Below are 12874 nucleotides of genomic sequence, written 5' to 3'. Positions count from 1 at the left end.
TTCTAGAGCACACTGGAAAATCTGGATACAAACAGTTGACCAGAATTTTTTTCTGTACACCTAAGGTCATGGGTCTAAAGAATGCTCTTATTTCTAGGTTTAAACACCTTTGCACATCAAACGACACTTCTGCCATAGCAGGGCACGTAACACTGATAAACAAACCAAAGTCTCAGATACGTGCTGAAGGATGCACGAGTAAACAGGCAGACTGTTCTGCACTTTACAAGAGAGGATCAGAAAAACACATTCCTACTGATAGTTAACGGCCAAAATTACTAAGAGACTGTCAAGAAAAATAGGAAAGGAGGGAACCTGTACAGTTAGCACTGATATTTCAAAAGATGCATTAGTGAATAATGCATGCGTAATACATGTGCAAATAAAACAGCCACCTTTTAGTATAAAAAAGGTATTTTAATTCTTTAGACAGGAACTCCCACATAGCAAATTGTAAAAATAAACACAGTGCACATATCACCAGATTCTTTACAGAATTCCATATGCAAGAAAAATTTTTCCACTTGACTACACTTCTGAAATGCTCTTAATTATTGGTGGCAAGGGATGAAAAGGAAAAAGCCTGACTCTGTTTGCATGACTGACAATTACAAAAAAGGCTTTTGGTCAGTTGAGCAAATATGATCTGGAGTCACTGACACATAAATGTGAAATCTCCCAGGGAGAAGAGTACTTTTCAAAATAAAGTCATGCTTTCAGTTCTGGGAGAAGCAAAAGGTAGACAACAGATCTTTAATTCAAATATATTCTAAAAGCCTACTGAGGGTTACTGCAACATCAGCCTAATGCAATTAGAAGACACAACCTATTCTTGCACAAAACAGGTATGGAACTGTGCATCTGGGAGCTTGTGTTTAAAGACTGCCCACTGAGAGTGCACCCCTGATGGAACGCTCCCAATGGAAAGAACTCCCCTAAACCAACACACAGCTTTCAGCCAAGTCTCACAACTCACGTCACAAAGGGCTGATCCCACCAAATACTGCTAATTGAGACCTGTTCTCCACATGACAAATACTCTCTAGGTTGACTTAGCAATTCAGGCAACACCTGAAAGTGGGGTCTAGTTTCTGCCAAAGCCTCTCTCTTACCTCAAAGGGACATGACATCATCTTTCAAAATACTGAACTGATTCTTTAAAGCATTGTAAAAGAAAGGAGGAGGATTTAGGAGGAAGTCAAACCCAGCACTAGTCCCTTTTGCTTTCTAATTTAATACCAAATTGAGCATAACACCACCATGTAGCAATCCTTACATCAGAAATTGCTCATCAGAGCAAAGAGCAGTCATCATATGTTTGTACCTGAGCTAGTGCATCCTCCCATTGGTATGAGGAAGTGAAAAGCACCCCTGTGACGAATTTTGAGCAACAAGTCAAACATCAGATGCACTGAAGAGAACACACAGAAACCCCTAGAAGAGCAGCAAGAGAGAGACCAACTGAGATCCCAACTCTCCTACCAAAGGGGACACCACCAAGGTAGCGATGTGTGCTTATTTGGTTAAGTAGTCAATCAATTAGGAATCAGTTACAAGGTATCTTATGAGTAACAGCTAGCTATGTTGGCTGTGCACACACACTAAACGTAGTAAAAGAGTTTTAGTCTTTGCCTCTGTCTCTACAGCTCAGTTAATGGTCCCAGTATAAAACAACTTCCCGTTGTAAAAAATCCCCTCTGTCAGCTCCTATGAGACTCAGATTCTGCCACTGCTGTGCTTCAGCTGCACAGAGACCTCCACAGTAATACACTGAGGAAGGGACCCATGAGTACAGAATATTCCCCCAAGACACTGCTGGAACCTGAAACAGACGAGGGCCATGATATTTCTTGCCCATTGTTACCTGGTTAACCTTTCACCTGCAGGACTCGCTGCCCGCATTTGCCCAATCTGTGGTAAGCTGGAAATGAAATCACTTTGACAGCTATAAAAGGTCAGTTGTAGAAACTTTTTTTTAGCTCAGTAGCTTAACATACAGCATCTGCTATTCATTGCCATATTAGTGCATCCACAAAGGAAAAATCAGATTCCTCTTTGCAGCAGAACACAGATGATACCTAGAAGCAAGATGCTAAGCCGAGGAGCCCACATCTTACCACAGCACTTGTGAAACTGGATTCTCCAGCTGCAAGAACAGAATCCGGAGATTATTTTACAAAACTCCTGGGGATGCATTCAGGACATCTGAAATAAGAAGGGAAGGTAAGCTGAAGATGACCTTTCAATTGCTCCTTGCAAGCATTTGCAAGCAAATGGAACCTTACAGTGCTGTGAATGGTACAATCAGACATTAACATAAAGCGAACTCTGTTAGTGGCAAGGATTCATCAACCTTTCACTCACAGACAGACGGACTGGAGGTCGAGTTTTAAGACCTCACAGAACACTCACGTCAAGATTTACTGCGTTTTGTCATGCTTTATAAAGGCATGGTGGCAAGTATGATGTGTCTAGGCGCAGCAGCCTCCCTACTGACCTCATGAACAGATGAATGTGCCAGGGAGAGGCAGTCCTCAAGAGAATTAAGATGTGTCAGTAACTGGCTGTTACCTGAAATACATGGTTGACACATTGGTATCAGGATTTTTCTTCCTCACGCAGCAACAGATGTACATTATTTGGCACATCCCCAAAGCAACAATTTCTCATTCAACCAAACCTCATACATCACTATGATAAACTTAAAGATTTTCTGTTGTTCTTACACACTTATATTTATGAGAACACTTGCACATGTTTCAGAAAAGATAAATTTTTATAAAGTTACATGGATCTTATGGCTAAATTGTGAAAGGTTTCTCACATGGAAAAGCCATCAGCAAGTTAGGCTTTTGGTCCCAAACAGGCAGCCTTTGAACAGTGACACAAATGTCTTTCCCACAGAAATATGCTTGTATATTAAAAAGGAATAAAACTCAGGATCTACAGTCCAGGGTCCTTACAACTGGTCCTTTGTCCTACAACTCCAGCATATGGCAACGAATCAAAAATTTCCAGCTCTACTAGTTTAAAGGATATTCCAATTGCCCTCATTACCACTGACTTTTTGCTAACACAGAGAGCACTGACCTGAGCTAGGGCTGAATAATCCCCTGCCACAGAAACTTCTGCCACAGAAAACTGCTGTTGCAAAGCCAAAGAGTACTTGAGATACCTCACGTAACAAAAAGATAACCAATGGCACATGTATTCTTTCCAGGCATGGTTTATTGAAAACACACCAAATTGTTATCCTACATACCTGGTTTCTAACAAGCATTCTACTTGTCTGCATTATGGAAAGATCCTATAATAATAATACATTCTGTCACGGTAACATTTGTTCTATGAAAAGCATAATCCACCTTTTTTTTCCTCTCCATACTTGTAAAATCAAACCATTCTAAGTGTTTCATTTTATAGTACAGTGTAAATACAATGCAAAATCCCACCAATCTAAACTACAGAGAGAATGTTGAGCAGTATTACAGAAAACACATTGTTGATTTTTTTTTTTATTCTCCTACCATGAAAATTTTAAGGCACATGATAGTTACAAACACATTAGCTACTAATTACCAGTAAGCTTCTTAGTCTAGTTATTTTGTTTCTCTGAACAGTACGAACCAGATTGGCAGGCCTTGTAGTATCTGCGCTATCTTCCTTCTCACCTTGGACTTCAGAAAACGTCCTACCCTGATGTAAAACTTAAGACAGAAAAAAAAAGGTTCATTAATACCTTCCCCTTAGATGTACTAGATTAGTTACTGTACCAGTAAATCAGAGAATTTCTCTGTCAAAGACAAGGAAACACCAGATTTTAGGGGCATCAAAACAAATAAATTTTTGGAGAAACTATGCCTATATAAACACCTCCAGAAACTGTGAGAGCACAACTCCACCCCAACAGCCTCGAAATGCTGGCTGAAGTTACTTGACATGCCATACTTTTCACTGAGCGGGCAGTCAGACAGCACAAGGGGCTACAACCACTCTAATGTGCCCTTCTGCCTTCTGAAGCTTTGCTTACTCAAAGAGTTTAACATGTGCGCCTCTCTCACAGGGAGCTGAGCCTACACGCTCAACTTTAAGGCAAGGAACAGAAGGTAACTCACCACCTTCAATCTTATAGGAACTACTCTAGGAGTGAAAACTGCTTAGCTTTAGCCTTGCATGCTAGAAAGCATCACTGAAAACTACTCCTTAGAGCTGGCAAGCACTTACTAATCTGCTGTAACAAACGTGCCACCTCCTGCTTCCTTGGTGTGTCACTTACAGCAAGTCAGTCCCTAGTCCCCAAGGCAGTCCCTTTTGTGATGTCTTGGCAAGAGAAAAAAGAGTTGCTTTCCTGATACAGACACCTTCACAATCTGCATGTCTGAGTGCGCAAGAGTAGAACTAGGATAGGCAGGTGTTTTGCCCAGAAGACACTGAAGATCAGGACCTGTGGCTGCCCAAGCTGTTCCCTAGGGAGCATTTCAAGCTGGCAACACATCTTGAGTTGTCAAGTTACACTTATGGCTAAATTGCTACTTAACTCCAAGACAGAAACAAAACACGCTAAAGCCTTGCCTTTCCACTCTCTTCCTTGGATTCTGCAGACACCCCAACCAACCTGGGAAGCTGTAAGGACAAGTACAACTGCTCACACGCTCAACAGCCAAACTTGATGTTTCTCCAGGGGACTCTTGACACACGATTTTTTTTTAAAACCTCCACAGCTTAGTGAAGATGCTTGGGAGATGCACAAGTCTCCTCCCTGGGAAGAAAGTTCTGCAGTAATTAGATGCCATCAGAAGTCTCCCTCTCCCCTATGTTATCTCAGCTCTCACTGGGCCATCAAATTTCCTCCTCCTCTTTAGCAGGAGTCTTGCAACACTATAGCTTCCTTCCACAACCATCCCTCCCACTAGAATTTCTGCAGGTAGAAATAGCTTCTACTCCAGCACTTTGCAGGCAGATTCCCTCCAGTTTTCACAGTGGAGCCAACAGGAAAAGAGGAGGTCACATACCCAAGCCCTAAAAAGCACTGCCTGCCTTTTAGCAGGAGACTCTAGACCCTACTGCAGCTTTAGTCACACACACTGCCGCTTTCCCTTCTTTACATACAGTCCCTGCTGCCAAAATACAACAACTACGGGTTCATCCACCCACATCCCAAAACAGCTCAAACAGCCAGTCACATTTGTGTCAACAAGGGGAGAGCGAAGGGCAAGTGAGGGCACACATCCCACCAGTGAGCTTGTGGCCGTAGATAAAAAGCACACTACATCACCAGACCTGGTTCAAAGTATCTTGCTTTGGACTTCAGCTGGTGGCTGATAATACAAGGCAACAGTCTCACATGCAAGTCACTCCCAATCCATTTTCCTTCCTCAATATCCAAACAATGCTTCGTGAGAAGAAAAAAACCACAGTAATGTAAGTGATGTTATTGCTACATACTTGGGAATTCATTGTTACTGTAAGGCATGGAAAGGGCAGGGTTAAGACATGGGACCCCCAGGGGAAGCCTTGGCCCATGCACTTGGTACGTGACTTCTTGATATAGCATCTTTGCTTTTCTGCAGCAATAAAACATGTTGTCAGCTCACAACTATGCTGGCTGCCACAAACACTTACCCCCACAAAAACAAAGAACAGTTTGCTACAACAACCCTGGGCAGCCAATGCCACCTAACCGCACAGGGAGGTTTGCTTACCGCAGGATGCAGTGTAAACACAACAAGGATTTTTAGGGAAAAGTGGGACAGAGTCTGAATTTGCTTCTCAAATACTCCTCTGTGGTTTTAGCCCACTAACGACAGAGACCAAAGCGGATTCCAATCCTGATTTTGAGTGTCCCTGTAGTGCCTCGCTGAGAGCCACGGGATACCTGGAACAGGAGGTCATGGACAGAATTGGCCCCTAATCACTTCACCTCCTCCTTCCTGCAGTTTTCTCTGTTAACCTTTTGCTGGCTTTGGAATATCTGTACAGTAACTAAATCACAAAGTCTTAGACTTAGTCAGAGACTCCTTTCAATGGTCAGGTCTTTATTTTAAGTGAACTTTTGCTCAGACTCCTTTGGTAAATATATGTTTTGAAGTAGATCAGGGACAGACTGACGGCACGGCCCTTCTCTTACACTGTTCTAATCAGCTACAAAGCATGTTCCATTGCTAATTACTGAACGTTTTTTAAAAAATCCTTTCATATACAAAAAGAATACACCAAGTACATAACCAAAAGTGATATAAAACTCTTCTGTGTAGCTTGGTTAAAAGGGTCTCCGCGTATTGGCAGAACAAGTATGAAAAGAGCACCATTGATAGAATATACAGTCAGACTATGTATCTGGTTTCATTGCCACACTTTATGACTACACACAGAGAGACACTGCCCTGACACAAACGCAGATAATCACAGATCTATCTCTTTGCTTCCCTTGATCTGCTGAGCATCTTTGGCCCAACAGAACTCTAATGCAGGTGAAAAAACAAATCTTTGCTATATTAATTTGCTCCAAGCAACTTCACCTTCCCCAGGATCCAGAAGTGACCACTGCAACGCACGTGGAAGATGAAGGTCAAAAAGGGAGGCTGCGAAGGAGCACATGTATCATCCGAATCACTGACAGCTTCTGGTATCAGTCTATTTCCCTGAATCAACAAATGCTTCCCTCTCCTGCAAACTACTTTACACGGTTTTGTTAACCTATCCTCTGCACAACAATATATATATATAGATATATAGATTTATTTATTTATTTATATATATGTATTCATGTCAAATTTTTAATATACTCAAGAAGATACAAAGCTCTTGGTATTTGTTTTTTTTTTTTAAGTTTTCGGTTTTTTTTAACAAAAATTTTAGATGTTTACTATTACAGTAATATTTTGGGGGAGGTGAGGTTGTTGGGTATTTCTCCTTTTTAATTACAAAGGAAATGGCAGGCACTGAAAACTGCAAATGATGTTTACTAGATTCAAAAATGTGCTTTCCAGTCACACCGTTTTTAGGAGCTTGTTTAAAATTAAAAGTGGCAATCAAAGAACAGTGGCAACCAAATAAAATCAGCAAAAGTCCTCCGATGCTACGAGTGAAACATTTGCTTCCTACTTTCATCTGCTGCTCTCCCTTGACCAATGTCTGGAGAAAATCAGTGATCTGAAGTCATTTAGTTCATGGCATTACCAGATACTATATATGCAGATTACCTTCCCATGAGGTAAAAATTCCCCCTTACACAAAGCAGGCCTTGGCATCTTAGAGGAGAACCGTTGCACTTGGCTGATTTTCACACCAAATGAAATATGTAATCTCAAAACAAAACCAAAGGAACACAGAAATCATGATGATGATTTTTAAAAATGCCAAACCAGTTCCCTTTGTGGCATTTTTCATCAGGATCTACAGCCCAAAGCAAACATGGATCCAACAGTGATAAATTCACCATCAAATGTAAGTGATACACCCATCTAAAATTTATAGCATGTTCAAAATAAGACATCCTATGAAAAAGCTCCTATTTTCTTCCAATGTTTTAACAGCTATGGCAAAAGAAATAGTTAATCATCATCAATGCAACACTGGTACATGTAAAAAGTAAAAGATCCTTATTGCAATCTTTGAGAACAAGAAAATAAAAAGCCAGCCAACTCCATTTCTCAGCATAGATTTCTGAACCAGAGACAGTGAAACCTTCAATAAACCACTTCTCAATATGTGAAAATAAAAATAGAGCCATTACAGAATTCAAAAGGCAGAAGTATTGTACACCAGATTATAATGATAATATAGCACTGTGATTGATGTAGCTTACTCTAAAAGCAGATTGTACAGCTTGCATCAATTTTGCCATCCACTCTCCAGTTCATTTCATCAGCGCTTAATAGTTTTTGTTCTGCATTTTCTCCCTTCATTGAAATCAAATAAACTTGCTCAACATTCCTGCACTTTCTGTCGAAATAATAAAGAAAACCTAAACATCTTTCAAAAAGCCTTTAAAAATGTTAGATTCACAGTTCAAAACAAATCCCCCCAAACAAAAAAAAACCAACACAAAACAATGAGTCCCAAACCAGAAAAGTGCTATTATCTTCATGGCTACACCTATGATATTATTTCAAATATTCTGCAGTTTCTCTTTCACTTGTGAAGCTGTTGTCTTTGCTGCCACACGACCTTCATGTCTCATACTTGGCACCATCCACACCTAAGAACGCAGCCAGCTAGATGGAAGCTTGGGTTCTCTCTTCTTGCCTTCTTTCTTCTTGCAGGAGAGTGGGAGGGAGCGGGAGGTGGTGGCTATTTCTGGTGGGAATGTAACTAAGTTAAAAAGCAAATTGTCTCGCTGTAAGGCATGGTGCTCTGCGGTTGGCAACGGCAGTCAGTTGTGGTTTCTCCCCACATCCTCCTCGAATCTGCAGCCTGGTCAGTGATGCAGCGCCCTCCAGATCTGAATGGCAGTGGTGACTGATGAGATCCTCTGTGTCGATTCAATGTTTGTTTCTCCCCCGCAATTAAAAAAAATGTGGTTGGACACTAGCCCTGCAAAATAAAGTCAAAACTGATTAATACCAGCAAGTACCTGATCTTGGTGATCTTCATAACTCAGTGGTAGAACAGTGACTGGAAATGACAACCTATTCCCAATATATGGGTTCCTTGAAGGGTATGACTGGGAGAAGATGAGCAAAGACTTCATTTTTCAAAGTCTGTAGCCTGCCATCACCACCCAAAAACATACAGGAGTTTTCTCTGCACTAATGCAAGTGATTTCCATGTAGAATTTTGGGGGTGGATGATGCTCCACGTTTTGGAATTTGGGCCTTTAAAGGTATATTGTCCACTATGATGGGAAAGTTGCCCAGTGCCTTCACAACAGACACTAAGATCTTCCTTTAGCCATAGCCAGGGGCACAAAACCTGCTGTTCCAAACATAGCATCACACCTGATGGAGTGCCAGAAGGCAGAACTGGGGTAGAGGCCTGTCTAGCAAGACAGCAGGAGACAGATTAGCAGTGGCAGGAGTGAAAAAAGGTCAGTGACATTACTGAGGAATTTGGCACGTGGCAAAGGCAGGGAACCAGAAAGCAACAAAAAGGCACCTTTTTTTTTAGTGACAGAGGAAAGAAAAAGGGAATTGAGAAGGGGAAGTTGTGGGTCAACGTTTATTGTGTAATCAAAATCATCTCTCCTTGCTAAGTAACTCGTGCACATCCAGCAGCTTTCCTGCAGACGGGCAGGGCTGTGTAACTCATGAGACCCTCAGGGTAAATCCATAAATAGTCAAGGATATGCTTTTCCTTAAGTCTCAGGCTAATCCTTACAATGAGCACAGAGGGGAAAAAAAAGTGTTTGGAAGCAGGAACACACTATTCAAATTCATTCCCATGTCCTAACAGCAATTATTCATTATATTAATTTTCTGCCTGGTTATCTGACAGGTTATTTTTTTAATCAAATAGTGGCGTTTGATTGCATTTCATTACAGATACACTGAATAACATAAACACCACTTTTGTGTCAAATGCATTTTCATTTGTCTGAAAGGACCCAGTTAGCAGTTAGCCTTGAAGAGATTCCACAGCGATACAGATCATGCACAAGTTAATCACTAGCACCAATTACCATTGAAAGCACCTACCATGCATGCAAATTAGACCCAGGAGTCAACAGGCTGGGGTTTAATGTCACGGGCATCCACCAGATTCACCGAAGCCCTGTTACTCCTGTTAATGTTTTTCCTATTTGTGTCATTCTGCAGCACAGGGTGAGGCGTTAAAGGCAAAACAGAGCGGATTAATCAAACAAAACCACCAAACAAGTCAGCTTAAAGGAACACAAGGGAAAATTAGTGGTAGAGAAAGAAACAAGATCAGCAAAGGCACAATACTGACAAAAGCATCCGCAACAGCCAAAAGGCTGCACTTCCCTGCCATCACCATTCACAATTCTTGGGCACTCTTGAGCCTCAGAGCCACGGTTATCAAACCGTTCACAAGCCAGAAGACCTCACAGATATATTTCTGTTTGACGGGATGGGGAGAAGGATGAGTAGCAGCCACTCAGCTCTGCCCAGCGGAGGGCACGGCAGCACACGCCTTTGACTGTACAACTGGCTGAATTCAGGTTACCCCTCTGTCCTTACAACCAGGAGGCACCACAGACCACGGGAGGCGTATTGTTGAGGTGCAATGTTTTTTCCTCTTTTTCTCATGAAAGCAAAGCAGCTACTCACTGAACTCAGGGTTGTGCTCAGTGTGACATACATCGGACTTTGGGCTGCTTGATGCAATTCCGAAGGTTGCAATCAGACCACTTTAATGAATTTTGAGTGGCAAAAATAACACATATTTGTTAATTTTCCTGCCTTAGCCTATTTTCCTTAGAAAGACATTTTCTGTCAAGCTCCTATTGATCAACATTCTTATGTCACTTAATGCATCCATTCCCGTTGCATCCTTGCAAAACATACTAGAACCATGAAGAGAGAACTAGAAAGTTTATTTTGTTGACACTATTTCAAGCAGGGCCATCTCTTGCCACACTGGAACGGTTGGATACACTGCATCACTTGAGTAATCAGCTCAGTTCTATCAGTCTCAAGAACAAATTAAGGAGGACAACCAAAAAGTCTAAGTGGGCGGCCTCCAACAGGGTGCAGCTATACCCTGAGCTGGCAAATTGAAGAAAGCGATCTGTGCTTAAAAAAATGTTCAGCTGGAATGAAGCCATTCTCCAGGGTATACCTTCATGGAAAGGCAGGACACAGCAGGAAATGCATGACCAGGCAAGTTAATATAGTCAGACCGATGCAGCAGGACATCTTCCTAATTTGTAATCTATAGAAATACTTTTCTCCAAATCACATTTTTATTTCCCTTGTTCAATAATAGTGGGTTTTCCTTTCAATTGACTGGAGTTTGTTTCCACTCAAAATGAGTCACCTGGATTTTCTGATATTATCAGCAATGTGCTGAAAGTTATTAAGGACCCCATTCTGCAGACTAACAATAGCGTTTCCTACCACTGACTTGGTTCAATGAATCCTCTTCTTCCTCCTCGAAATTACTTCCCCAGGTGAAAACATAAGCTTGTTTTGAGGCCAGGGAGAATTGATGGCCACAGCATTAAGTGACTTTCAGAAAGGTATACTTCAAAGGCATAGCAATGCAACAGAAATTACACACAGCCTACTAAGCCACGTTTGCACACAACCCACAATACAAAGAGCTTTGTGAAGCAAGATTTTTTTCTTTCTTAATTATAAAGTTGTCTACATTTGGTTTCAGAAGGCACATACGTAACCACACACGTCTCTCCCTCCTTCTCCATCTCCTTGGTCCATTTGTGCATAGTCCACCACCAGGACTGTGAATGACCGTTGGGGTAACAAATACCATTCACCTACTGCGGTGCACAGACACACAAGCTCACACTTAGTTCTCATGGTGAACACAAAGCAGTGTGACAGTTGGAAGTTACTGTTATCAGAACAAAGCGTGAGCACACTTACACACTTTAGGGCTAAGGAATGCTGCCTGGACGAGGGTGACAGAACAAACACTATTTTTACAGTCTCATCCATTTACGACAATATAGTGAATCCCTGCATTTGCTCCTGCACTGGAAAGCAGCATTTTCTTTTTATTTCTAGTTAGCCAACTGCTAAGTTACAAAACTGTGCATTTATCTTAAAAAAAAAAAAAACAAAAACAAAAACCAAAAAACCCCCCCAAAAAAGCAGCCCTTTACAGCCCCCTGGTGAGTAACTACCCAACATTTCTTGCTGAGGATACCACGCTTCCTTTCTTTTAAAGGCGCTAACTAGCACCCAGCAATAAGAGGAAGCTCACTTTTAAAGGTTCTTTCTCCGAGGCATCTCCTGTGTTATCACTGGTCTTGTATTTGCGCTCCTTGTCCCGGTGATCTATGGTAGAGTATCCATCTGAGGAGAAAAAACATGACAGTCAGGCACGAAGCACAAATAAAAGCAAAAGCAGAGCTGATGCTAGCAGAATTCTTCAGCAAAGAAACAGGAAAATAAACCATCACAACCTGAAGATGCTGGCAGCCTGCTTTTCACATGCACTCCAGCTCTGAAATGTCATTTTTACCAGCTTGAAACAAAACAGAAAAGCCCTCTTTTTGTATCACTGCCAGATGCTGGCATTCATTAGCAAGCACCACTGTTTTCATCCCAGCCTGCTGCAATTTTTACTGTGCCCAAGGAAAGCAGCAAGTTGTCATCTCATGCCCTGTGGCTAATGAGCTCCAAATTCAGCCCAAATCCCTTGCTTAGCAGCCTGATTTAATTGGCTGTGTTCATTCTCTGAATGCTCTGCAGCATGTTCCCGCTCTTCCCGAGGCTGACTACTAGCAGCACATGACAATAATTTGGAAGAGTCCCCTTCAGAGCACCGAGAAAAAGGGCCCATGGTGTTGGAAGACATCTCGATGCAAACCCTGCTGTGCTTGGACTGCCTTTCATCACAAAGTAGCACCTGTTGGGGCTTTTTCTCCTGACAACTAAGAAACAATATGAAAGTGTGATGAACACAGGGAAGAAAAGTGTGGCAGGTATTTATAAAGAAATGGTTCTAATTATTTCAGAGCTTTTGCTTTGAATCATTGTCAGCCAATGCAAATCTTAATTTATTTTCCTGATGCATCAAATTTCCCTCATTATCAGCGACAAACAGATCCTCTCCTGCTCTGCTTTGACAGTATTGTAATCTGGAGTAAATGACACTCAAATTTATAGCTCCCTGCAGGCTTTCACTTTCCTATATGTATTTGAGGGATCGTTAATGTTTTCATGTCCTGACAAACTAGGTTCTTAGAATACCACAAAAAGGTTTTACACGAACTATCAAAATGCTC

The 12874-nt window shown here is 41.6% G+C and overlaps 1 protein-coding gene across 3 annotated transcripts in view; it reads right to left on the bottom strand.

Moving 5' to 3' along the window:
* Window positions 1–3210: 3210 nt before the first annotated feature.
* Window positions 3211–12874, bottom strand: part of ARVCF (ARVCF delta catenin family member) — a 271742-nt gene continuing 262078 nt past the window's right edge. For all 3 annotated transcript variants that reach the window (XM_086761839.1, XM_086761841.1, XM_086761840.1), the window contains 3 exons: window positions 11848–11939; window positions 9636–9749; window positions 3211–8535 (listed from right to left, as the gene is read on the bottom strand). In XM_086761839.1, the coding sequence (XP_086617965.1) occupies window positions 9648–9749; window positions 11848–11939 (194 nt within the window). In that variant the 3' untranslated portion in view covers window positions 3211–8535; window positions 9636–9647. The remainder of the gene's footprint in view (window positions 8536–9635; window positions 9750–11847; window positions 11940–12874) is intronic.

This window comes from Chlamydotis macqueenii, chromosome 17 (genome assembly GCF_036417535.1).
Source record: "Chlamydotis macqueenii isolate bChlMac1 chromosome 17, bChlMac1.mat, whole genome shotgun sequence".
In the NCBI taxonomy this organism is placed as follows: domain Eukaryota; kingdom Metazoa; phylum Chordata; class Aves; order Otidiformes; family Otididae; genus Chlamydotis; species Chlamydotis macqueenii.
Note: the sequence above shows the minus strand (reverse complement) of the source record. Positions and strands in the feature narration are given on the sequence as shown.